We start from the raw sequence: 26,906 nt of genomic DNA on the forward strand, positions 1-26,906 counted from the left end.
ATGTGCCTGCTCCGCGCCACTTGCCGGCGCCGCTACAGCTTCTTACTCGTGATCGGAATGGCAACATCTGTCGGAAAGAGACCCCTGTTCGGTTGTGAGTAATGGAGACGGCACGTTTCAGCGTTTCAAATCTATGTGAAGGCATATTCTTGGATACCTACAGAAAAGTCTAAGAGAAGGAGTACCCGCAGGGTACCAGACAAGCCGCCTGGCAGAGAGGGCGGGGCTAGTTGCTAGGAAGCGGATTTTTCCGCCAATCATCTTCCTGGCTCCCAGTGGGCGCGCCGCACCTCGCAGCGTCTGTGGTAACGCGAGCAGTAAAGAAAGAGAAAGCTGGAAGAGGTGAGGAGCAGGCTACCGGTTCGGGGGCGGGGGCGGGGGTGCGTCGGGACTCCAGATCTCGGTCTCCGCTGCTGGAGAAAGAGGAGGGGGAGAGGAAGGGTCACCTTCACACCAACAAAAGGATGCAGGCGCCCTTCATTGTCCCTGATGGGCGGAGGACCGGACCGGGTCCTGCATCTGGAGAGGGTCTGGGCGGAGGGAGCTGGAGGTGGAGGTGGGTGCTGTGCACCGCATCAGCAGTTTGCGTCTAGAATTAGACTTTTTTCTTTCCTTTGCGTGAGGGCCAGTGGTCACCCCAACCTCTCAAGGTCAGCTACGAGTTTCCGTGCGCGAATTATTCTCTCGCTGTTTATTTCTAACTAAATTTCAAGCAATTTTTTTGTATTACTTGTACCCTTTTAATTTTCAAGCGTTTTTATTGTGACTCCTCCCATTTAAATGGGAATGTGGGTATAAGCAAGTCCCTCCATCCAACCACAATTCCGTGTGTCCTGGTGCTGCACTGTCAGTGCCCACAGTTTGTATTCTTCCTTCCATCCGGAGCCATCCGACCAAAGGTTAAGTCTCGCTTTACCCGAGTTGTCCTACTCTCGAGAATACAGTTCACTCATATCATGGCCATAACCAATGCCATAAAGATGCTAGAAACAGCCTAAACGCCCAGTCACAAATCCATAAATAAATTTATACAAGTAAATGGAAATTGTAGATAATAAAATGAATGTGCAGAGAGTAGACTATAGCCAGGTGTGGTGGTGCACACCTGTAATCCCAATACTCTGGGAAGCTAGGGCAGGAAGCTCTAAAGTGCCAGCCTAGATGGGTGTAGTGGTGCACATCTGTAATGCACTCTGGAAGCTGAAGTGGGAAGATCTCCACAAGTTTCAGGACTACAACCTGGACTACATAGCAAGACCCTATTTCAAATAAACTTTTCCCAACCTTGGCAACTTGGTGAGACTCTGTCTCTTTTTTTCTCTTTTTTTCATTAAAAAATGAAAAAAGTTTATAAAAGGGCTGAGAGCCAGGTGTGGTGGCACACACTTGTAATCCCAGCACTCAGAAGGCTGAGGCAGGATGACCAGCTTGTACTACAAAGCAAGACCCTGTCTTAAAAACTAAAATAATAATAATAAATTTTTTAAAATAACATTTCATGCTACATAGAGAGTTGCTTCTGTTTGCCTTGTGTAATGACTTCACCTGAGGTCAAGAGAGATGAACATTAACCAAGAAAAGGCTTCAATTTACCAGAAGAAAGAAAGGGGTCAGGAAATTAATGATGTCTCTGTTCTGTATTAGTAACTTACTTATTTTTATTCTTTGGTTTTTTGAGGCAAGGCTTCATTATGCAGTCCAAACTGGCTTTAAACTCACTATATAGCCCAGCCTGGACTTGAGTTCCCAAGGATCCTTCTGCCTCAGCCTCCCAAATGCTGAGATCACAGGCATGCATCACCATACCTGGCTGCTTTAGTGATTTAAAGTAACTCCTTCCCTCCATCATTCCTGCTTCCCGCTTAAAACTGAGATACTTAGATAAATTCCCACACAAGACCTCGTCAGAAGGTCAGGGCACAGTGACATATCTGTAATTCCAGCACTTGGAAAGCTAAGGCAAAGGATCACCACAACTTTGAAGCCAGCCTGGCTATTTAGTGAATTCAAGGCAAACCCTGCTCAAAAGAAAAAATGGAAAAGCAAAAATAACAATAATAAATGAAAATAAAAAATGTTTAATTTTTTTTAAAAAGCCAGCATCAGCAAAAATTCAACTGAAATGTAATAGTTACTTCAATTAAAAAGTCTGATATTTGCAGGTTGCAAAGTAACAATGTTGCCTTTAGATCTTACTAGTTCTGTTGCGTTTAAATGAGCAGCTGGTCTTCAGTTTTTGCATGATGGCATTTATTTTCACCTGGTCTTTTGATTTAAGGAGTGAACATGACAGCTGGTTCCGTGTGTGTTCCTCAGATCATCCCACTGCGAGTGCCTCAGCCTGGGAGAGCAAACCATGAAATTGATAATAACACTCTTTTGGAAATGAAATCAGGTAGGAATCTCATGGGTTTGAGAATAGTTTAAAAATAACGTTGTGACACTGTGTTCACATGGGTGCTGCTTGATCTCTTTGTGTGCTTCCTTTAATCAGGACTTGGGAATTTGTAAAACCTCCACAATTTGAAGCAGCATTGCTCTTTGGTGGCTTATGGAGTGGCATAGATTTGGATGAAAACAGTTAACTTTCAGCTAAACTGTCATCTGTACAGGTAGAGAGTTCAGTACTATCTTCACTCAGCCAAGGGAGATGTTCAATTGCTTCTCCCACTTTCTCAGGGTGCATTTTTCTGGGATAACAAATTCTTCCTATTAATGCAGGCTAGTATGTTATGTAATAGGCTAGCAATTAAGTTCAGGCTTTGACAACTTCTAGTGGCCTTGGGCACATGACAGTCTTTCTGAGTCTCAGTTTTCCCACAGTGAGATGAGGGCAATTGTATTTACCACTTAGAGCCACTGCAAAGGTTAAACGAGTTGGTACAAATATGAGGTGTTCGGGTATAGCATTTAGTGAAAGAAATCTTAACTATGGCAAAAAATAAAGCACAGAATGTATTTCCTGGTAATGTTTATTCTTCAAATTCTTAAATGTATATATGTATGTGTGTGTGTGTGTGTGTACATATATATGTAATTAGCACAGTAAGCCTTCCTAAATAAAACAAATATTTGTATTAAGAGACCTAGATTCGAGTATTATATGTTAATAACTGGAATGTATATAAGATGACTTACCTGCACTTGTGGCATGGCTCTTATGCTTCCTAGACTAAGAAAGACTTCCAGCAAGGAGTCTCTTACACTACACCAGTGATGGCAAACCTTTTATAGACCAAGTGCCCAAATTGCAACCCCAAACTCACTCATCACCAAGCACTAGCACTAGAAGTAACGTGAATATCTGAGGTTTTTGTTTAGCAAAAAACAATCATACATTGACGTCCTTTGTCTTAAAAGAAAAACACAATAACAGAGCTTTCAATGACAAAAAAAAAGCTTTTTACTTACGGTAAAAGTTGGCATTTGGCATGCATTTTTTTTTTGCACTGTTGTCTGATGCTCCGCTGCTGGGGTGATGCTAGGATACCTTGGCTCTTATGCTGACAGAGAGGGTGTGTATATCCACTGTGGCACACATGCCACAGGTTCCCCACTACTGCCCTATGCTATGTCCTTCATTTTAAAATCTAATATGGTTTTTAAAAATCATACACCAAAATAAAATTTTAATATAGATACTCATAGCTCCAAAGAGAAGTTATGTAATTATTAACAAATGATGATATGAATGATAGGGTATCCAAATTGTTTAACATTTAAATGTCAAATAAATAAAGAGGTTCTACAATTCAATACCAAAACCAAAAATAACCCTATAGAAAAATGGACAAAGGCTGTAAAAGGACATTGTCTAAGAAAGGAAATAGAAATGTCTCTTACCTAAATGAAGAGATAGTTTCTAGACCTGGTTTCTTCCCCTGCTTGCTGGCTGTGGGGAATCACTCAGACTGCTTCAAAGCTCAGGGGTATCTAATGACACCTGAGGATGTGACCCTGCTGGTCTAGCACAGGTGCACAGTGGGATACAGTTTTGTAACTGTGACTTAGCACAGGTAAACATACATGTGCTAGTCACAGCACTATGTAAGAATGTAAATATGTGATAACAACCTGTAAAGGGATTATACAATAAAGACACAGGTGGCTCTGGCCCTGGCTCTCTGCTCTGTTCTGTGTTTATAGCACATGTGCATTCTTTAGCCTTAGAGCCTCACCCTTGACAAGCTCCCTTGGGTCCCCCCAGCAGGCCAACATTGGCCATACCTTATCTCCTGCTTAATTTATTCCTGGGCATTTCACCATCTGGCAAACTGTATTTGCTTGTTTGTTTGTTTACTATTTTTCCATCCTTCCTGAGATATAAGCAGAGAGTTGGGTCACTTGTGTGCCCCCAGTGCCTAGAACAGTGTCTACTACATGACAGGTACTCAGGAAATATTTGTTGAATGAATTTAACTCATCCAGATACAAGGAAAGGGACTGAGGATGTAGCTCAGTGGTAGAGCATGTGCCTAATGTGAACAGGCCTCTGAATTTGACCCCCAGCATCACATTAAAAAAAAAAGAAAGATGGGTTGAAACTACAAATAGTATTTTTTTTAACTTTGAAAATTAGCAAAATGAAAAGACAAATTGATTCACATAGCTGGAGGTTGTAATCAAATAGACACTTCTGTGCATTGCTGATAACAGTGTAAATTGCTTAGCCACCCACGGAGAGCAGTTGGACAATATTAATTAAAACTGTAAGTGGAAATGAAGGCTTGTGATATGTGCTTGTAGTCCCAGCGAATTGGGAGGCTGAAGTTGAGTTTGAGGCCAGTCTCAGCAACATAGCAAGATCTTGTCCAAAAACAAATACACATATATTTTCACTCAGCAGTACCATCACTGCATATTTGTCTTACACCATACTTACAAGATTACTCATTACAGTGCTTATAATTGCAAAAGGGAAAGGAGGAACATGTGCCTCCGTGTTCATGTGTGTATGAACCGTCGATGGCTGCCAGAGAGACGGCTGGCTGCCTCCTGATAGCTACTGTAGAGGACTGGCAGGGAGAGCTGGTGTCCTGGGGCCCTTTTGAACCTTTTGAATTTTGAATCGTATGAATGTATTGCATTTTACAACTTTTCTAGTACAAGAATTATGTATCAAGTCCAGATAAAATATAACAAACCGTTCCTGAAGAAATGCCCAGGAGTCAGATCCCTGGCGACCTAGTGGCTTGAAATACGTAAGGTTTGGGTTGTAGCACAGTAATAAGAGTGCCTGCCTAAAAGCTAGGAGGCTGAGGCAGAAGGGTTGCTGCAAGTTTGAGGACAGCCTGGACTACATAGTGAATTCAAGGCCAGCCTGCACTGCATAGTGAAACCCTCTCTCAAAAGAACCAAAATAAAAAGTGCTTGCCTAGCATATGAGAGGCCCTGGGTTCAATCCTCGACACTCCAAAATAAAACAGAAAAGTACTTTTTAAAAAATTAAAAATTAGCCAGGTATTGTGGTACACACTTGTAATCCCAGCATTCAGGAGGCTGAGGCAATTGGATTGCTGTGAGTTTGAGGCCACCTCAGCTACAAAGTGAGTTCAAGACCAGCCTGAACTGCATAATGAGACCCTGTCTCAAAAAGACAAAGAAAAAAAAATTAAAATTAGCTTCTGCGTCCTGTTATTCAAAACCAACTCCTATCTGATTTATGCTAATGTCCTATTGATGAGAGACAAAGAGCTCAGTGGTTTAGGAGCTTGGACCATGGAGCCAACCTAGCAGAAGTCAGACCACGACATCTCTATTATTAGCTAGCTTGTTGATCTCTCAGGTGTTCACCTGCCTCCTCTGTAAAACCGGGTATGAAACACAAACCCTTCATGTTGTGCAGCCAAATAACACCATGCTCATATAGAGAAGGAACAGGGTTTCTGTTAGTTATTACTGTTGCTTCTACATTATAAATTCTCCTGGAATAAATGACCTATAGACTTTATTCGGCAACTTGCTACTTTAATCTTTTCTCTTTTGGATTTTTCAGACACCCCAGATGTCAACATATATTACACCTTGGATGGCAGCAAACCTGAATTTCTGAAGAAAATTGGTTATGGCGAGAATAACACATTGAAGTATACAAAACCTATTACCCTGCCCAATGGGAAAATACAAGTTAAAGCCATTGCCGTGTCTAAGTGAGTTAAGAACTCAGTGATTAAACTGACTCATGGGATGTAGTGACATCGAGTTCTAATGTTATTTCTGAGAGAATGAGTGCTGGGTTAAAGGTTGTTATAATCTCATCATCTGTATGTAACTTTTCTGCTTTATTTGCCTTTTATTGGGATAGACTGACTGTGAAGTGCACCAGTCCTAAGCGCACAGCTGACTGAAGTCTTACGATAATAATGTTTTTATTTCAAATTCCACACTGGGGTTTGGGGAAGCAGAGAGACCTTCTAGGTGGGTGAGGGTGAAGGCCTTGTTGAGTGAGTGATCGTTGTGTCCCCTGAGGTCCGTCTTCATCTCTAAATCATTTTCTGCAGTTGTCTCAGCTCACTGGACCTTAGCAAACTGAAAAAGAACCTGTGTCCTCTCTCCTCTGCCCAGGACCTCGTGTTTTCAAATATAGCAGCAACCCCTGTCCCCTGAGCCTTCCCCATGTGTTGTGAGGGAGGAAAAAATCCAGACCTCAAATGTTAAGCAAATCTGGGTGGCTGGGATACGAGAGTCACTTTGTGCAGCAAAACAGGTTTGGCCACTTTGGAGAAACATGCTTAATTAAACTTTAAACCAAATAGCTACATGGCTGTCTCGGCTGGATTATAAAAATCTCCAGGTTTCCTCTGTTGGCTGAGCTGCTGTGTGGCTTTTTGGGGAAGATCCACAACTTGTACACTAAAGATGATTTTTAGATTTGGCCTCTAAAAATAATAATTTAAAAAACCTTTATACACATACTACGATTGTTTTTACTGAGGATTGGAATGTCTGGCCTTACCTTGTGTGCTAGGTCACTTCTGTCAAAACAAGGCATCATGCTCTGGTCAGCTGAAACAGGAGGGCTGCAAGTTTAGCCACCACATGGGCAGCTTAGTGACTTAGTAAAACACTGTCTCTAAATCAAAAAATAAGAATAAGAAATGGCAGGGGCCAAAAAAAAAAAAAAAGCCAAATTTTAGGGGCTGGGGATTTAGCTCAGCGGCATAAGCGCCTGCCTTGCAAGTGTGTGATTGTGAGTTCCATCCCTAGTACCGAGAAAAAGACCAAAAAAAAAGGTAAAAAGAAATGGCGGGGGCTGTAGCTCAGTGCATCACTGTGAAGGTTTTAGGTTGGATCCCCAGTACTGTAAAACAAAACACCAAGTTGATTGATTTATACTCAATTTAGAGCAGCACAAAATGTTAAGGAGAGGAGGCAAGTAATTAAGAAAAGAGTTTAATGGGAAGTGGGCATAGAGGGAATCACCTCAAGGAAGGCTGTGGCAGCTCTCCCTGCAAACAAAGGGCAGGTTCTGCCTGATACAGGCTGTGGTAGGGATAGGGCTCTGGAGACTGATGTGAGCTGATTTATTTTGTGAGAGTGCAGGGGATTGGGTAAACCTTAACATGTCAGAGCTTTGGCAAACCATAGGGGCTTCTGGGAAGAAGGAGGTGTGCATTATCATGGCATAGCTTTGAAGCATTGCCATGATGATTGTGCTGTCTCTCAGATGGGGGACCTAACATTCCCACCTCTTTGGGAGTCTCTCTCTGGAGTTGCACTGTGGGGGGTCTCTGGCTGATTCCTGCTGTGAGGGGGCAATGTTGGGGCCTAGGGTAGAGGGGAATGGGATCGAGGGATCCATTCCGTCAGAGTCTGTGAGGTCGCAGTGTCGCTCAGTAACAGGATTTCTCTGGTATCTACAGTAATTAAGGGACTCATAGTGGGCATTAAGATGGGGGCCCATGTATCTAGGGAGCTCCACCATGAAGACCAGGAGGTAGATTTTGAAAAGTGGTATCTGCTGCATATATCAGTTGTCAATTTTTGTGAGTTTTGTACTGGTCTTTTACTATGCCCCATTGGTTAACAAAATAGTAGCATTCATCTCCCAACATGGCATAATATCCCTCTTTTACTGCGTGAGAATACCGAGTGCCCTTCCTTGTTGGAGAACTAATGTGGTCAGGGAGTTTATTTGATCTTGGAGTGAATTAACATTCTGGGAGACTGATTTTACGGTAGACACAGCCAGCAGCTAGGGTCTGAGATATTTAAAGCATATAATAGTTGAAAAGTGTTTAAAAGTTGAAATATGAGAGGGGTTGTAAGATATGTGTCTCTTAAGGTGAGGAAGGTGTTAAGAGTTGAGATGTGAGGACCCGTGTATTGGGGAGCAGTTGTTTGTGAAGAGTTAAGTTCAGAGGCAGACATGACATTGACTTCGAGGAAGTAGTGGAAATGTTTTCGGATTTTTTATGTGAATATGTAAGACCTCTGTGTAGAACATACATATGATAGTTATGTCTATGTAGATGTAGTCTCCATGGCAGGAGTAAAATTGAGGAGCATAGGTTGTCTGTTATGGTAAACTTTAAAGTGAGCACATGCCAACGGAAATCAAATATTAGGGGTCTTGAAGCCTAATTGACCTGAGCAACAGTTGTGTGGGAAGGACCTGCTGTTTAGTCAGGTAGAGTTGGTATTTGGGGTGTCTGAGTGTTGTAGGGTAAGGTGAAAGAATAGTTTGAGGTAGAGGAGGAAGCCTATCAAGTTGACTAAGGCAATTGAGGAATGTAAACAGTAAGATTATTAATATGAAAAGTGTGATAACTTTTGTAGAATGGTGTATTTTTTGTAAACCTGTGTAAACGTTTGTAGAATGGTGTATTATTATTATTATTGTGTAATAATAATAATAATAATTAGTGTAAGAGTTTGGTTATTTTTGGAGTAGATTGTTAGAGCGCCTGTGAGGAAGAGAAGTATAGAGCTGTATATAGGCCAAAGCTAGGTAGATGGGTGGGAGCTACTGGACATGAGGTCCATAAAGTACCTTTAATGTGTTCAGGATTGAGATTACCGGGCAGCAGATGATACCTCTTTATCTGGGTGTCATGAGACCAGCATGGGAATCTCTCTACCTTTACCACAGTTGGAGTCCCAAGATACACCAGATGAGGTCCATTTTACTTAGCTTGAAGAATTCAAGTTAAACCTGTAGGTTTAAGAATTTTAATATAGGGGCTGGGGATTTAGCTCAGCGGCATAAGCGCCTGCCTTGCAGGTGTGTGGTCATGAGTTTGATCCCTGGTACCAATAAAAATGAAAAAGACAAAAATAAAATAATAAAAAATAATTTTAATATAGATAAAGTCTCTTGAAGATGAAAGAGGATTTGGTGCATGTCCCTTGGAGGGTTGAGGGAGGCAAAGATCTGCGTATTGTTAAAGAAGGTGTCAAAGGAATGAGAGAACCAGGAGGCAGTCAGCTAAAGGAGGAAGATGAGAAGGTGAAGGCAAATTTTGTAAGACAGATGGTCTACTGTACATAAGCTGAAATGGACTTAACTGAGTAGGTGACCTGGGAAAAACTCAAAGTTTTGTAGGGGACAGAGGTTAGCAGCAGAGAGAGGAGAATCATGTATATGTGGGAAGAAAGTATAAGTTAATTGGAGAACATCTGTGCAGTCATGTAGAGGACTTATCTCTGTATCTGTTGTGGGAGTGGACAATAGGGTAGCTGGATTGAGGGTGTTGCTGGTTGAGACTGTGACAATGGAGTTGTATTAGAGTTAGATATACTTGTAGCCGTGATGGGGTCATTAGAGCTGGGAGTGTCTTGTGAGAAACTCGATTGACTAGATGGTGTGGTGAGTAGACTGATTGTCCTAAAGTGAACTTTTTGGCTTCTTGTGTCAGGATGACCGTCACTGCTATCATCTGAAGGCAGGAAGGCCATCCTCTAACTGTAGTGTCTAGCTGTTTTGGGAGGTAGGCTATGGCCTGGAATGAAGATCTTTTACTGTGTCCCAATACTCCCATCACATTATCTTTATCTGTTGTAGTGTATAGAATAAAGGGTATAGTAGGATTAGGAAGTGTAAGTGCACGGGCTCTAAGGAGGGCCTCCTCAACCTTTGTGAAGGGAGTGTCAATTGGCATAGTGGGGTTCAGGGGTTCTGAAAGAGGCCCCTTAGAGGCTTGATATAGTGGCTGAGCTAAGGAAGCAAAGTTGGGGATACAAGGTGAAAGAAGTTTGATCGGTCTAAGAAGAATAATATTCATTGTTTTGTGATTGGTGTCTGTAAGTCACAAAGGAGTCCTGTGATCAGAGGTTATGGACCGTGTGGTGAGTGTAAGCATGAGGCCTAAGTATTTGACCTTTGGTGAGGCGATTTGAGCTTTGGAGCAAGAGACCTTGTATCTTCTACCACAGAGAAAGTTGAGTAAGGCAGCTGTGTGTTGTGTTGTTGTGGCATAGGAGGGGGAGCAGAGTAGAAGGTCATCTATGTGTTAAATGACTGTACTAGGTTGTAGATTTATAGTTGTATGATCATTGGCTAAGGCTTGACTAAAGAAGTGAGGACTGTCTCTGAATTCCTGGGGTAGCACTGTCTATGTTAGTTGAGTAGACTGAAAAGTATGTTGATCCATCCATATAAAGGTGAAAAGGTCTTGGCATTGTGGATGTAAAGGAAGTGAAAAATGTATTTTTAAGTCTAATACAGGAAAGTGGAGGAATATGAGACAGTGTAGTGTAAGACTTTGGCATCACTGGGTAAACTGGCATTATTGTACTGATAGTAGCTCTGGGATCATGGATTAGGTGATAGGAGCTATTGGATTTAAGAAAAGGGAGAATAGGGGTGTCATAAGGCGAGTGAGTGACTTTTAGAAACCCATTAATTAACAAGCAGTGGATAACAGGTTTGAGTCCTTGTTGATGTTTAGGGGCTACTGAGTATTGGGGAACAGAAGAGAAGACCGAGGGGTGTTTGAGGTGAATTAGCAGCAGAGTAATGTGGTGGGCATGAGTGGGACTAGAGGTGTCTGAGACCGTAGGGTCAATGAAGGAGAAGGGAAGGGGAGAGCCTGAGTCAGTGGTGTATGATGGTTGGGATCAGAGTATGAGAGCCATGGGGAGAGGGAGAGAGTATAAGAGAAACTGAGTTTTTGGAGTAGAATTTTTATCAAAAACAGGTACAAGACAGGTTGGGATAATAACACAGCTGTGTGTAAAGGGTTTGGAATCTGCAGGGGGTAGGTTTTGTCTGAGAAGGACATGGAGGTTGGCTGTCAACTCCCAAAACAGACACTGCAGACTGGGAACATCGTCCTTAAAACTCAGGAAGAGCATTATGGGTGGCTTACTTGTCAACAAGTAAAAAGAAGGTTTTCCTGAGATGTCCAGTGAAACTCAGGGCTCTGAGGGAGATACCTTGGTGAGGCCGTGGGCCCCATCAGTCCTCTTCAGCAGGGATGCTGAGCAGATCAGCCGGTCTGAGGCGGCGGTGTCTTATCCATTCAGGGCGGAGAAGGTGATGACTTACAGGATCTCTGGTGGGCAGGGCATTCGCACTTCCAGTGACTTGGTTGCAGGTGGGACCAGTTCCCAGTCGTGGCTGCAGGGCAGGGCAGGCTTGGGTGTCCAAGGTCGGTTTTTCTGCTATACTTGAAGCATGATGTTGGTGGTGGGGTGCCTCGGGGTTTTAGATTATTTTTTCTCTAACCTGTGTTTTATCTCAAGCCCAGGTGCCGCTCACAGCAGCTATAGCTGCTGTGAGGCATAAATTGGCGTTAGAGTTTTATCCTGGAATGCACCCTTTTTTATGGCTGTCCTGGAATGTAACCATTTAAAGGTCATCCTATTGTTGTTGTTTTTGTCTATCATTGAAGACATGGAAAACCATATGTAAAAGGTCTCCCTGGGGGGATTGAAGACCAAGATCTGACATTCTGAATTTACTGTGAATGTTTGGTGCTGCTTGGGAAGCAAAATGGGATCGAGTATGATGGGCAAGGGGAGAGAGAGGAGGCGGCAGAGTTGGGTAAACAGAGCAGGAGCTCACAGTAGTATAGTCCTCTGAGAGTAACTTTGATGCATTCTTGCATCTCAGTGGGCAGAGTCCTTGAAGTATCCAGTGTGAATTCTCAGATGTTCCGGAACCTGCAAAATTCCTTGTCTGGTGCTTTTCAATGGTTTGAAAAAACCTGATCTAGACCAAGTTGTGGGATTCCCGTGGATCCAACTTTATAACTCCCACCTCATCTTCCTGTAATTCTGGTGCTTCAGAGGCTAGAGCTCCCTAAACCTGTTTTAAATGTACTTTATGTGGGTCCTCTCTAAGATATACATGTGAGGCCTCTAATTCCAATCCTAGCAGAAGTTTGTGTGTATTTCAAATGAAATTTGGGCTCCAAATGGGATTTTTAATTGTAATTCCAAGCTGAATGCTTTCACGGATTATAAGCAGGTGAAATCCCTGCTCGGCACTTGCCGTCCCTGGGCCGCTTCTGTCTGGCACTGAGCCATGAGTGAGGCCTTGGCTGTGTCCCCAAGGGAAGGGCAGCTGCTGTGAAGAGAACCTGGCTTGCAAGGACAGAGGTAGTAGGCAGGGGCAGCTTCTACCCAGGGCCTGAACCATCCCTGGGCAGAGTCAGGGGTGTCGAGGAAGTATGCTGACAAGGACAGGGGCTCTTGGGACCAAAGATGAGCAGGATACTAGGCAGATCCTACAGTGACTGAGCTAAGCCAGGGGTTGGTGGAAAATATTGTCTGTGTGTATCCAGGCTGACAGATCTGTGAGTGTAGTTGTCTTTTCTTTGCAAAGTGCTCCCCAGGCTCCGGCCACCTGGGGGTCACTCCAGCCACTGAACGTGTGATTGTCCTCTGAGCAAGGAAAACCACTCATTCGGTATTGTCACATAGATGCATTGCTTATTTCTGAGAAGTTTTTCCTCCATATTCTAAAATATAGCCTAAAACTTCTATGTCATTTGATGTTAAACATTTCACAGGTGTTTTGGAATTGATGGGTATTGTAGTCAGGGATTGTGAGAACAACTAGAATTAGGACATGGAGTTTATAATATTATTTTATGATGGTCACTGGGAGTTAACACAACAAAATGTGGGAAATCTATCCACAACACCAAAGACATAGAATATTTGGACAAGGGCCTGAATCCCACAGCAATGTCCCACATGAGTCCAGATGAAGACCCAGAGATCATGATACTGCCTCCCAATAGTCCAACAGGAGGTCTAGAGCCAACAAAAAGGACTCACCAGCCTCTTTTATGGAAGGCCCAAAGGTCAGTGGTGGAAGCTATGCCAGTGGGGTGAAGGAGCTGTGCTGATAGGTTGAGGGTTCTATGCTAGGGCCGAGAAGCCACACTCACAACAAAGACCAGGGCTGTCCTGCAAAGCACCACAGCCATTCTTAGTGACACATAGGCCCCAAGCTCCTCCTCCAATTAACACAGTCACATACATGCCAGGAAGCCAGCATGAGTTCATCCTGGGACCAAGCAGCACACGTCTTCCTCTCTGGAACTAGGAAGCAATGCTTGATGTGAGGACCAGAGCTTTTCCAGGAGTACTGACAGCTCAAACAGCAACTCATAGGTGAACTCACAATGCCTCAATACCTCAACGCAATATGCTCAGTAGCATGGTGATTTAATTCCAGTTTTTAATCCATAACAATGGATGTGACTTCCTAAGAATTTAAATAAAGAATTTTAAGCCTTCTGGGACACTTACTTATTTAAAGCTTCAGACATCTTAAGGCATAAATAAGGGGCTCCTTAGAAACCTGAGAAGTTGCTAGTGAAACAGATAAAATGTGAAGAGCAAAACAAGGACACTGAAGTAAGAAGGTAACTGAAATTAAAAAATGTTAGGTGTCCAGGCAAATCCAGCAGAGTCACTGGCTGGAAATGACCAGCAAGACAGTTGGGGCTACCAGAGGAAGAGAGGGGTTGACTGAGATTACTCAGCCAGGCTCTTGGGTTTGAAGGCTCTGTGTTTGGGGGCTGTTTGTTACACAGCAGCAGGAACCCTAAGCGAGAGCTGGGTGAGGAAAGGCTGGGCAGAAATCATGTCTTTTTTTTTTTTTTTTTACACAGGTTTTGATATTCAGATCAGGCTGGCCTTAAACTCACAGCAATCCTCCTGCCTCAGCCTCTCAAGCACCAGGATTACAGGCATGCACTACCTTGCCTGGCATAAATCATGTTTTAATAACACTGATTTATTTTAAAATACAGTAAATTTAGCAGATAGGCTAAGGAACTTTAAGTAAAGTCATTTTAATTGCTAGCCACCTTTTTCTTTTTCTTTTGTTTAAATATGTTTAGTTTCACAGTACTCAGGAGGCTGAGGCAGAAGGATCATTGCAAGTTCGAGACCAGCCTGGGCTATAAAGTGAGCTCAAGGCTGGCCTGAACTACATCGTGAGACCCTGTCTCAAAAAGACTAAAAACCAACAAAAAACAAAACAAAACATATATATATACATACATATATATACATGTTTAGTTTCAGCAGCAAACGACCTAATGAAGCTTCTTTGCACATTATGTAACACATATTATTTCCTTCCTTCCTTCTCCCCACTTTCTTCTCCTCCTTCTCTTCCTCCCCCTCTTTCTTCTAAATAACTGTTAGAGACAGCAGGCAGAGTGGCATTGTCACAAAGGTGTTCCAAGTGGACTGTGAGTCACCAAGCACAACCTCTTCTGAAGACAGAGCTGAAAGTGTCCCCAGAGGCTCTTCGAAGCAGGCAAGTTGCGAGGCCACAGCACCTTCGCATCCTCTCTGGTTTTTGTCCCTTCCCTCTCAGTGGGAATGTCTTTCCTGTCCCCTCGTCACCTCTGCTCAGTCAGGTCCTCAGAGCCGATGTCGGGGTGGACCATCGCACTGTCCCCAGGGATTCCCCAGCCTTTAGTCACCCCTGATGCCTCCTAGGAAACCCCAGAGCCTGGAATGCCATCTCCATGCCCTGTGGCTTCCGGGACCCTTCCTTACCCCTTTCCTTACTACCAAAGAAAGTGGAAAGCTATAGTTTGCCTCCCGAGGGACCTGCCCGAATCCTCGGTCAGCCTTTCACGGTGTCTGTGACCCTGCACCCCGACATACGCCACAGCTAAATTAAACTGCACTGCACCCAGCCTGCTGCACCCAGGCTTCCCCTGTAAACTGCTCTGCACATGTGGTGACCAGCTCCCTGCCAGTCCCTTCCAGGCACCAGGTGGGAGAGGTCGGTGGGTTTGTACTTAGGGAATACATTCATCAGGCTAGCAAAAGCCCCCAGTGCCTTAGACTTATATTATATTGAAATCTTTATGCACAAATCTTTGCAAAAGGGGTGTCTTTGGAGAGTCCATGTGACCTAAGAGGGACAGAGGGATGTCAGCCCCTGAGTCATCAGCGTCAGTGAGATAAAGGCAGTTGGCAGGGCCCCAGGAGGGCTGGCTTGTGAGCAGGCACCAGCCACAGAGGCTCAGTTGGGAGCAACACAGGAAGCCTTGGGATGTCCTGTAAGCTCAGGCAGTGGGCACAGGCGGCTGGCGAGCCTAACTATGGTCAAAGCAGAGCAAACCACAAGACCACATCCACACACCAGCAGGCACTGGGGTTTGAATCAGCCTGGGGTCAGAATCCAGGGAAGAAGGCCCAGGAGCAGGGTATCCAAGGGCTGTGTGGACAGATCATGTGTGCAGGTCCTGTCTTGGTGTCTCTTCATGCCACCTTCGCCCTGGGTCTGGTGGTCCCCGGATGTTGCTATCTCCCTGCTGCTTGTGCAAGTCCCTGCCCCCCATTGCAGCTATGTATTAAGTGGGAGCCCAGAGCCAAAGCTGTGTTTCCGGTGTGGGTGGAGAAGGGCGCTTTGTGGAGCCTGCTGCCAGCCCCTGCATGTCGTCAGCGCGTACTGCACAGTCATGTGGCTTTCAGTCCTCCAGTTCAAAATAGGTGTCAGGCGACACACAGCTCTTTATTCCTAGGAATTAAAACATGGATTTGTTGGACCAAATGTGAGGAAGAAATGTAAGAGTGCTGACAATAAGTGTGGCTGGAATGTCATCCTGCGAAAGTTTCCAGGTATGATGTGGTAGGATGAAGATAAGGCCTCCTATTCGAAACTGATTCTGTGTGTGTGCACTGTGTGTGTGTGCTTATCCTCAGAGAGTTGGAATAAGAAACCCTGGAGCCAGAAAGTGGGTAGAATGTGAAGTTTGGTACTGGCCTAGCTAACAGATTAAGGGTACAAGGGATAAACAAGCAACCCTACAAAGTTAGGTTGGTTTTTTTGTTGTTGTTTTTTGAGACAGGGTCTCTCTGTGTAGTTCAGGTTGGCCTTGAACTCATTATGTAGCCTCGGCCGGCCTCAAACTCATGGTGATCCTCCTGCCTCGGCTTCCCCAGTATTGTGATTACAGGCATGCACCATTATGGTTGGCAAGTTAGACATCCTGATGCATGCATGGCATTGAGGGAGGTCACATGCAGGCAACCATGACTTGTCTCACCAAAGGAAAAAACGAGTGGTAGCATTGGAAGGAAGGGTGGAGTTTGGATGAAATATGAATTAAAGCAGAGTTATTATATTCTCAAAGCAAGGCTGGGCTCCGTGTAAAGTGTCAACATCAGGTGTGGACTGAGATTCTGTTACCTTGGAAATTGCTGAAGTGGGTGTGCAGTGTTGTGTCAGACATTGGGAGTGGATCGCAGCCCTAGGGAGAAACAGAGGCTACTTCTCCATGTCAGAGGGACTTAGATCTTGAGGGTCAGGTGTCTTTCTTTCTTTCTTTTCTTCTCCCTTCCTCTGTTCCTCCCTGCCTCGTTCCCTTTCTATCTCTCTATCTTTTAGGAAGGATTTTGCTAAATTACTAAATTGCCTGGGTTGGGCTTAGATTTGCGATCCTCCTGCCTCACCCTCTCAGGGTGCTGGGATTACAGGCTCACTCCCCCACACCTAGCTAAGACTCTTATATTTTGCTCTTACTGATATGATTCCAAACAGCAAAGTTTCTGATGCCCTCTGATTTTAGAGAACAAGATTTCTCTGTGGTTACTTACCAGAGAAGAAGTTGCTATGACATTTTCAGCTGAGTGTGTCCTTGCGGGGAATGATATTCCTGCTTACCTTTACATTGAATCACTCTGTTTTCCCTGGCTGGCATGGAATGCTCAAGAATTTAGCAGAAAGATTAACTTCTCAGTCTGGGCTCATTAAGTCTTTCTTTCTACTTCACTGAGGTGGAAGGGGCCCTTTGTAGAAGTGTTGCTTCTAGGGAAAGAATGTGATGACCCTGGACCTCTAGTGAAAGCTTTCCCAAGCTGAAGATAAATTCACATGATTTTATGTAATCGCAGATGGTCACAGAGCAGTGTTTTTAATATAATTGCAGACCTCAAGGTAGGTGAAAGAACCGACCCCAGAGCTCTGAAAGATCTTCGCTTCCTAGAGAGCCCACGGGAAATCCCAGCTCACGGTAAAGAATCAGGCACTGGGCTGCCCACCTGCCTGTCCCAGGTAACGTGGGAAGAAGCTCTTTGGGTACCAGCTCCGCTCCTGTGTTTGCAGGGCTTCCCCAGAATGGCTGTGAGGCAGCCTCTGGCCCTGTGCTATACACTGCAGTGTCCACTGTCACGGGGCTGACGTTTGCCGGGGCTGCGGGTAGACAGACAATGATCTAGGAAACAGAAAAGGAAGAGAAGGTGGCACCAGAGACAAATCCTCCGCTTAGAGGTTGTTCACAGGAAGAAGAGCCGGAGAAGCAGGGAGAAATCAGAAGAATGTGGTGCCTCAGAAGCCAAGAGAAGCTCAGGTTCCCAGGAGAAGGCAGGGCCGATCGTGTCATTTGTCACTGAAGACTCAAACTAGACCAGAATGAAGAATCACTCATGGGCACAGACAATATGGACATGATTTGTGATCCTAAGAAAAACCATTCTCCATGCATTGTTATTACTTAGATTAAAAAAAATTCTCTTAGTAGTGCATTGATGTTTCATTGTTTGTAAAATGCACTTTAGACTTTTAGCCTCTAAGGGAAACCTGGGAACCCCTGCTGTCTTCCTCCTGTCCGGGTTGGAAGCAGAAGGTAGCAGGAGTCCCTGTTTCCATTTATCACATCTGCTGCCTGGATACTGGTGATTCCAAGGCTGTTCACGCTTACGGTCAAGTATGAAGACGGCCAGAGACGTAGTTCCCAAACCTGGTTGCCTATCAGACCCACCTTGAGGGTACACTATGTTCATATTTACAGCTGGCCCTCTTTGGAAACCATATTCTGAGTCCATAAATGTGGGTGAAGTCTACAGCAATTGGAGCAGACTGAGGATCACTGACAAGAACAGTGATCCCTATCCTGAAAGTAAGAAATGACCTTCATTTCCTGTCTTGAATACCTAACTACTGGATTCTTCCCTCTGCTCGCTCATATTTTTTCAAAGAATCACAAAGCCTAGGCCAGAGGACCACAGACCTGATAATGCCTGCTCGCAAACTCCACCAAACCATCTGCGCCACGGAAGGTTACCTCCCCAGTCTCCAGGATGGCAGCAGACCGATATTGTCCCAGAAACATAATCCCGAAAAGTGAATGCTAACTTAGGTTCTTCACTTCTAAAATCTGATCTGTATGATGGTAATTTCAGATAGCTTTTTTCAGTAAAGCTTCCTTTTTGACAAAATATACCTACCCGATTATGTATAGAATTTATGTTGTATATGGGTGTCCTATTCAGGTCCTTCCCGGTGGTGGTTTTAAAAGGATGAGTGCCTGGAATTATGCAGAGAACATTAAGATGAATTTTTAGTGGGGCTTTACTGACTTACGCCGAGGTTGTATGTGTACCTACATCAATCTGCATTCTTCATTTCAGTCTCCTGGATTTGCACACATACCGGCCCAAACGAGTTTGACAAGCACAGAGCTCATGAGAATCCAGAGGCAGACAGACTTTCTCAAGTACGTACCACACTCCTGACTCTGCCTAAACCCAACAGAGAGACACTGTGGTCAAAGAGGACTTAAAAATGGTACATACCACCAGGCATGGGGGCACACGCCTGTCATCCCAGCGCTCAGGAGGCTGAGGCAGGAAGCTGGAAGCCAGCCTGGGCTACCCAGTGAGACCCTGTCTCAAAAAAAAGTGAAACCGTTTGATAGATGTCTGTGTAAAACCATCAGCACCGATGAACAAGTGCATGTTCTCTAGAAGTTTCTATCCTGTACCTCTCACCCTCCCCTAGGCCCAGGGAGCTGCTCGGCTGCTGTCATCACCTTGTTGTCACCCGCATTTGATTCTGCTTTTTAGTGTAGGTGCGGTGGAGGGAAGCGCTTGGTTCAGTCTGTGCTCTCCCTCTGCCCCGCTTCTTTACCTCGTGAGCCGTTTGTGTCGCTGCCGGTGCCCGGTGTCTCTGCCCTCCCTGCCTGGTTGTGCGTGGTCTCCTTGGGCTTCCACTGTGCTCACTGCTCTTGTGTAGCCGTTCACTTCTTGCAGCTCACATGCTGTGTCACTGTGGCACTCACGCCTTAACTTCCCTGGGACACTGATCCCCTTGGAAGATGGCGAGGCCACACGACAGGTACACATTTAACTCGTTAAGAAGCTGTTCGTTTTCTGAAGCAGCAGTGCCATTTTTACATTCCTGTGAGCAGGGTTTGAGGATTCCTGATTCCTGATGTCCTCACCAATGCTTTTGAAGTTTTTTGATCATTCTTGTGAAATCATGGTGGTCTCTCGCTGTGATTTTGTATTTATATTTTCCCATGATCCAGGGATAGTAAGTATCTTTCTATGTGCTCATTTTCCACCCATGCATCTGCTTTAGCAAAATCTTGCTCTTTAAAAACATGAGTCCTGGGTGTTTTGTGTTTTTTCCTCACGTCAGATGGGTAACTTGCCAGCATCATAGCAAGGTGGGAGTCACTGTGAGGGTGGCACATTCGGCATGAACACCATGATCGCGCTCATTAACCAAGGCCTTTTATTAGAGTTGTACATCTTCTCTGTCAGATATGTTCCATGAATAGTTCTCTCTGGTCTTTGGCTATTCATTTTGATGACATTTATTTAGGGTTTATTTGTGGGCTTTTTTAATGCTTCATTCTTAGTTTCTTGTATATAGGAACTCTTTCCCAAACCCAAGATGTTTTCAAATGAGCTAAGGTTTATTTTTCTCCTATGTCCTTTCCTAGAAGTTTTTGTTTTTGAGACAAATTCTCACTATGTATTCCAGCCTGGTCTTGAACTCACTATGTAGCCCAGGCTCAAACTCACAGGGATCCTCCTGCCTCAGCCTCCTAAGTGCTAAGATTTCAGGTGTGCACCACCACACCTGGCTGAGTTTTGTAGCTTTGTCTCTTGTGTTTAGTCTGTGGTCTACTTTGAGTTTATTTTCACATTTGGATAGGAGTTGTATTTATGTATATGAATAGCAAATTGTTCTAGTACATTTTCTTTAAAAGATTGTATTTCTTTGTTGATTCATTTTGGAATATTTGAGAATCACTGATGAAATGTGTATGAGTCTGATTCCAGATCCTGACTTCTATTCCACTGGTGTTTCCTGGATTTGTTCACCCCTGCATGACTTTCATTACTGTAGCTTCATAAGAAGCTTCAAAATCAACTATTGTAAATCTCCTAGCTCTGTTCTTATGAAAAAAATTTTTGGTTATTCTAGGTTCTTCTCATTTTCAAATTAATTCTAAAATCAGCCTTTCAACTTTTACGAATATCTGCTGGGGCTTTTAAAAAAATTTTTTTTAGCTTTTTAATTTGGAGATGAAGTCATTAGTTGGAGTCTGTCTTATTTTCCAGTACCGCATAGGTACTTAGAGCTACCCACTTGCCTTTGAGTACTGCTTCACCTGCAGTGGCCAGATTTTGATGTTTTGTGTTTTCATGTTCATTCGTTCAAAGCATTCCTAATCCCCTCATTGTTTATTTCTGAGTGTGGGTTAGTTGGAAGGCTGTTGTTAAATTTCCAGATATTGAGAGTTTTTTTTACATACTTTGGACCTTTCAAATTCAATTCTATCTTGGTCAGAGGGTATATAAAATGGGATTTAAAATGCAGTGCGTGTTTAAATAAAATTCACTGCAGGAAGGGGCGCGTGGCCATGAGCCAGCTCCTTGCCCACTCCCGTCCTCCAGAGCAGCGGGTTGGTTCCATGTGTTTTAAGCCGTGTGCGTTCCGCAGGGTCGTCCCCGGTTTACCGCGTTCTGTTGCAGGTGCCCTCACTGCCTGGGCCCCCGCCCCTCGGACCCCTTCGCACGCTTCTGTCCCGCGTGTGGTGCTCCTGTCCCGCCGGTGTTTGGCTGTCGTCTTCCGCCCCCGGAAGGAGGGCAGGTGAGCCAGAGAGGCCTCACGGGATGGGGAGGGTCTTATATTATTACCTGGGGTGGGGCACAGTGCCCGGTGCGCGTGAACCACAGACAGAGGTACTTGTTGAAAGAATTACAAGCAGGTTAATCTCTTACTATCCAGATTCCTCTGGTAGAATGCAAAATCTAGCTGGGCACAGTGTACACACCTGTAATGGCAGCATTTTGGAGGCTGAGGCAGGAAAGAGGATTGCAAGTTTGAGTCCAGCCTGGGAAATTTAGGAAGACTTTGTTTCAAAAAAACATTTAAACAAGGTCTAGGGATAGTAGGTTAGTGCAAAGGCCCTAGGTTCAATCACCAATATGAGGGTGGGGGAGGGGAGGGGAGGAGGGAACTATTTACAATGCCATTTCTTTTGTGTGAAATTAAAGAGACTCAGACTCAAAAAGACATCGAAATGTTATTGTTTCAGTAAGACATTCATGGATAAGTAAATGTTACCCCCAGTTTGATATTTACACTCGTAACCTGGGCACAGTAAGGAAATAGATTCTGGAAATAAATGGGGGAAAATATGAATTACTTTATAGCTGTATATTCTTAAGATACATAATGCTGTTCAAACAAGTTATAGGTTGATCAGTATATTTAAATTTAAAGCTTTTGGCTGATTAAGTATGGTAATGACTGATGTCACCTTACCAATAATTTTGTAGTTAGTCCCAGAGAAGCCCAGCATAGTGCCACACACCTGTCATCCCACCACACTGGGAGCCTGAGACAAGTAGATCGCAAGTTCAAGCCCAGCCAGCAATGTAACAATTTTGTGAGACTTTGTGTCAAAAACAAAAATGAAAAAAAGGACTGGGCATGATGGTACATGCCTGTAAACCCAGTACTTGGGAGACTGAGGCAGGAGGATCTCTGCAAGTTTGAAGCCAACCTGACTGAGTTCAAGGCCAACCTGAACTATGTAGTAATTCTCAGAAATCCCCAGGGGAATAAAAAGCCTGGGGACACAGCTCCATGTGAAGCCTCTGGGTTGCATCCCCAGCGATGTGGCGTGTCAGAGGGACCCTCCGTGAGGCACAGAGCAGCGCTCACCTAACATCAAACTCCCTGGCCTCCCGATCTCCAAGTTACCAGCCCGCAAAACCCCAAGAAATAAATCTCTCTTATCATAAGCCACCCAGTGGCACTGGGTCTCTGGCGTTTTGTTTTAGCAGCCTGTATCACCTGTAGCAGTTCTCGAGCTGGTCGTGTAGCTGCTCTACCTGCAGAGACTGACTGAGTGGCCCCTTCTAGCATCGTAGCGTAACTCTGTCTTTAGAAATACTTCTTGTCCTAAAGCTGTTACTTCCTGGGATTTCCATACTGTCCAGCGTGCTCATGGTGATTGCCAGGCTCGTACGCCTTTCGCTGTATTTTTCTTTCCAGCTGTGTCTTTGAAGCCGGGGTAGTGGTTGGGTCCTGCTTTTCAGTCCGTGCCAACAGTGTGTCAGTCTGTGCGTGCTAGGATTCACTGATGCCAGTTGGCTGTTTGTCTTCTGTTTGTTTCATGTCTTTTTTTAATTTTTGGTTTTTCTGTTTTCCCTTTCACTGCTTTCTTTTGTGGTAAGTAATTTTTAGGGTAATGTTTTAATTACTCTGTTGATTTCTTTAAAGCCATTTTTAGTTATCTGGTATTTTGGGGATTACAGTATGAATACACAGTACAACAGTTTTTCACAGTAGAATAGTTTAACTCCAATAGAATAAAAAATTTTTGCTCCAATATATCTCCCCATTCTCTTCCTTTTATCTTTTACACAATATAGATGTAATATAAATGTAAATAAGTGTATGTAATATAATGTAACACATAGAATATATGTTATAAAACTGAAAAATGCACTTATACAATCTCATGTGTGAAAAAGAAAAAATGTCTGTGGATTCATTTGTGTTTATGCTCATATTTATTATACCTGGTCCATTGACTTCCTCCTATGAATTCAGATTTTCATTTTATTTCATCTTATTTCTTATCATTTTATTTCTCATGAGACATACATGCTGCCATTTCTCTGTCTTTGTTTATCTGAGATTATTCTTCATCATTGAAAGATAGTTTGCTGGGCATAAAGGTCTTTCTATTTTATTTTTTGGGCATTTTTGTTTGTGTCTTTTTGAGACAGGGTCTCATTGTGTAGCCCAGGCTGGCCTCAAACTCACAGCAATCCTCCTGCCTCAGCCTCCTGAGTGCTGGGATTACAGGTGTGGGCTGCATGTGGAATTCTTGTTTGGAAGTTACTTTTCTTCCAGATTTTGGAGTAAGCCATTTTACTGCCTGCTGACCTCCACTGTTTTTTTTTTTTTTAGTACACATTTGCAGTGCATAATGACATTTTAATTCCCTTTTCTGTCTCCTTGCCCTCTCCATCCCAACTCCTTCCTCCTCCTCTTGATCCCCTTCCCCGCTGAGAAAGCTCTACCTCCCTACCTCCTTACTGTCTGTCTTTTATTTTGTTCTTTATGTAGACTTTGGGTTTCTCAAATAAGAGAAACCAGGTGATATTTAGGCTCACGTGTCTGATTTATTTCACTTAATGTTATGATCTCGTGGTGCATCCACTTTCCTAGATGACTAAAGTTTGTGGCAGAGTGTACTCCATTGTGCCTATTGTTCTTAATGTACATGATTAGTATTTTTTTTCTTTTGCAGCTTTCAAGATTTTCTCATTATCTTTAACATTCAACAGCTGGGCATAATGGCCCACACCTGTAATCCCACCACTAGGGAGGCTGAGGCAGGAGAATCCCCATTGGTTCAAGGCCAGCCTGGGCTACATAGTGAGCCCCTGTCTCAAATTTTAAAAAAAAAGTATCTTATGTTTGATGTTGCTCCACATCATGCTTGTGGTCTGCTCATTTTCTTCAATCTTCTTTTCTTTCTGTTGTCATACTGAATAATTTCTATTCAGGTTCACTGGTTCTTTCCTCTGTCATCGCTGATCTGCTGTTGAGACCCTCTAAGGACTTTTTACTTGCCAGTCATTTATTTTTTCAATACCAGGTTTTGATGTTTCAATTTAGTGTTGTCTGGTTTTTCTTTTCTTTTCTTTGGGGGGGGGATTTGTTTTTGTTTTTGAGGTGCGTTTTACCAAATTGCTGAATTATCCAGGTTGGGTTTGAACTTGTAATCCTCCTGACTCAGCCTCCTAGGGTGCTGTGATTATAGGCATGAGCTATCACCCCTGCACTGGAGACTGAACCCAGGCCACATGCAAAGCAGGCAAGAGTTTTACCGCTGAGATACAGCCCCAGCCATAGTTCTTTTTAAAATCATTTCTATATTTTTATCGAGATTCCACATTTATCAAATCTTGCCATCATACCTTGTTTATTTTATTTTATTTTTGGTGCTGGGGATCCAACTCATGACCTCACGCTTGGCAGGTAGGCGCTTATGCCACTGAGCTAAATCCCCAGCCCCCATCAAGCTTTGTTTAATTTTAAAAACATAATTTCCTTTAGCTGTTTAACTTTTTTTTTAATAGCTGCTTTGGAATCTTTATGCATTGGTGTCTGAGGTTAGTGAGACCATTTCTTTTGTTTTGTTGTTGGTTTTGTTTTTTATGGTTTTTGTCATTGTTATTTTTTGAGACAGTCTCACTATGCAGTTCAGGCTGGCCTTGAGCTCACTTTATAGCCCGGCTGGTCTCAAACTCACAACGATCCTCCTGTCTCAGCCTCCTGAGTGCTGGGATTATAGGTGTTTGCTCCAGGCCCGGCTCAGACCATTTCTTGTGACTGTTTTTCTCTCGATGTGGCCCATACTTTCTTGGAGTTCTTTCATGCCTCTTAAGTATTTTTTGCACACTGCTGGGTATCTGAGATAATAAATACATTGTCCCAACTCTGAATTCTGACTCTGTTCCCTGGGATTGTTGTTTGGTTTGGTTGTTGACTTGTAGTAAATATTTGCTGTCTCCACTGCAATGTTCGGCTGTTTTATATCAATCCTGGAAGTGCCCAGGGTCTGTCTATCTTAGTGTCCACCTATCATAGTACTCACACATCTCGGGTTCCTGCTGCTACCGCTGGGCCTGTGTGAGCTGGTGGGATGTCACATTTCCGACCCTTTCACCAGGGCCCTTTAGGTGGCTAAGGTAACGCCGATTTATGCCTCCAGAGTCCCTTGAGGGCATCTCCTGGTTGACCCCTCCTTGGACGTCCCGTTAGATCCCCAGGCACTTGTGGATCTGCTGATCATGTGCCCAGACTGTAGTCTCATGTAGCGGAGCCCTGGCTCTCGCTGCTGGCTGCCACCCCGACTGTGACCCTCAAGGGGCTCCCGAGCACGTGCGCCCAGCCCAAAGCAGCCACAGACCTGTGCTTTTTAGGGTCTGTCCTGCCCCTAGCCCATGCAGGCACCACACAGCTCTGCGCTGTCAGCATAGGTGCGGCCGCTCCCGGGAACTTTGTAGTTTATCATTCGCCTCTGCTGACTCCCCCGCCACCGTGCTCAGCTCTGGGTAGCTTTCTACAGCTTCATGATTATCTTTCGGGGGAGGATTTTAATCCCCCCCCCCATCGTGATGTGAGTTACATGCTGATCGATGTTTTTCTTTTTTAATACTTTGTTTCAAGAAACATATTTTTACTCTTAATGGGAATAAAGTGATAATAAAGATAATTATTTTAAACTTGTTTCAGACAAGAAGGTAAAGCCTGACTTTCTGAGACCTCCTCATGGCCATGTCTGAGCACCCTTCTCCCTTTTTCCTCGCACAGATGGGCTCGTGCACAGAATGTGGCAACGTGGTGCCCACAAACACCCCCATCTGTGTGGTGTGCGAAGCTCCGCTGGCTCCCCAGCTGCGGCCGCAGGCCAGCCTGCACGGGAAGGTAAGGAAGTGACTCTGCCCCACAGGAATGAAGCAGGTGGGAAGTCCTGCCGCACCGGGAACACGATCCATCTGCTATAGGAAAGATGTACTGCTCAGGCATTTAATTTGCTAATGGGAGCTGTAATGTTAAGAGAGGTACTGAGAAATGTGTTCCCTGGACATGAAATCGGAGGACAAATTACCCTACAGCTGACAATCTCAACAGAACCAACTCTTACTAATACATTTACTCAGGGTGTTCAGAGACAATATTTTTCCAAACACCTTGTGATATTCAAAACAGGAAGAATAGCGGTGTGAACTGTGACATAAAGTCAACAGATGTCCTGCTGTCTTCAGTGTTTGAAACCCACATTTCCTCCCCTATTGTGGCTAGCAGAGAAATACCAAGGTGTAAGTAGCTTTCCCCTTTAATTTGTTGTGAATCCTACATGGAGGATAAACTCCAGATTTCTGTGTTGATTAATGCTATTAAGCCCAGGTGGAGCCCTGGTCTCCTGGGCAGGGAGGAGTGGCTCCTGCCTATGAATTTGGGGGGGGCCACTGGGGAGAAGGGACGTTCTAGGCAGGTTAAGTCTGAGTGGCCTAATAGTTGGTTCTAACACTACAGCTGCTCCTCCACCTCCGCTGCCTCCGCGTCCTCCTCCTCCACGTCTTCCTCCTCCATCCTCCTCCTTTCTCCTCCATCCTCCTCCTTTCTCCTCTGCCTCCTCTTCCTTCTTTTTTCT

At 44.2% G+C, this 26,906-nt stretch overlaps 1 protein-coding gene across 6 annotated transcripts in view; it reads left to right on the forward strand.

Moving 5' to 3' along the window:
- The first annotated feature begins 50 nt into the window (after positions 1–50).
- The window catches only part of Dzank1 (double zinc ribbon and ankyrin repeat domains 1), a 52,242-nt gene continuing 25,386 nt past the window's right edge, over positions 51–26,906 (forward strand). Inside the window, exons 1-9 of one of the 6 annotated variants that reach the window (XM_063248642.1) lie at positions 51–342; positions 2,279–2,395; positions 5,996–6,149; positions 14,611–14,725; positions 15,948–16,044; positions 17,355–17,479; positions 18,835–18,920; positions 21,193–21,310; positions 26,063–26,176. In XM_063248642.1, coding sequence (XP_063104712.1) covers positions 2,287–2,395; positions 5,996–6,149; positions 14,611–14,725; positions 15,948–16,044; positions 17,355–17,479; positions 18,835–18,920; positions 21,193–21,310; positions 26,063–26,176 — 918 coding nt within the window. In that variant the 5' untranslated portion in view covers positions 51–342; positions 2,279–2,286. Of the gene's footprint in view, positions 343–2,278; positions 2,396–5,995; positions 6,150–14,610; positions 14,726–15,947; positions 16,045–17,354; positions 17,480–18,834; positions 18,921–21,192; positions 21,311–26,062; positions 26,177–26,906 lie in introns of those variants that run through there. The other 5 variants (XM_063248640.1, XM_063248639.1, XM_063248641.1 and 2 more) reach the window with 5 other exon arrangements.

Source organism: Cavia porcellus, unplaced genomic scaffold (assembly GCF_034190915.1).
Source record: "Cavia porcellus strain 051 isolate PalLab524CR breed Dunkin Hartley unplaced genomic scaffold, mCavPor4.1 scaffold_5, whole genome shotgun sequence".
NCBI classification, from domain to species: domain Eukaryota; kingdom Metazoa; phylum Chordata; class Mammalia; order Rodentia; family Caviidae; genus Cavia; species Cavia porcellus.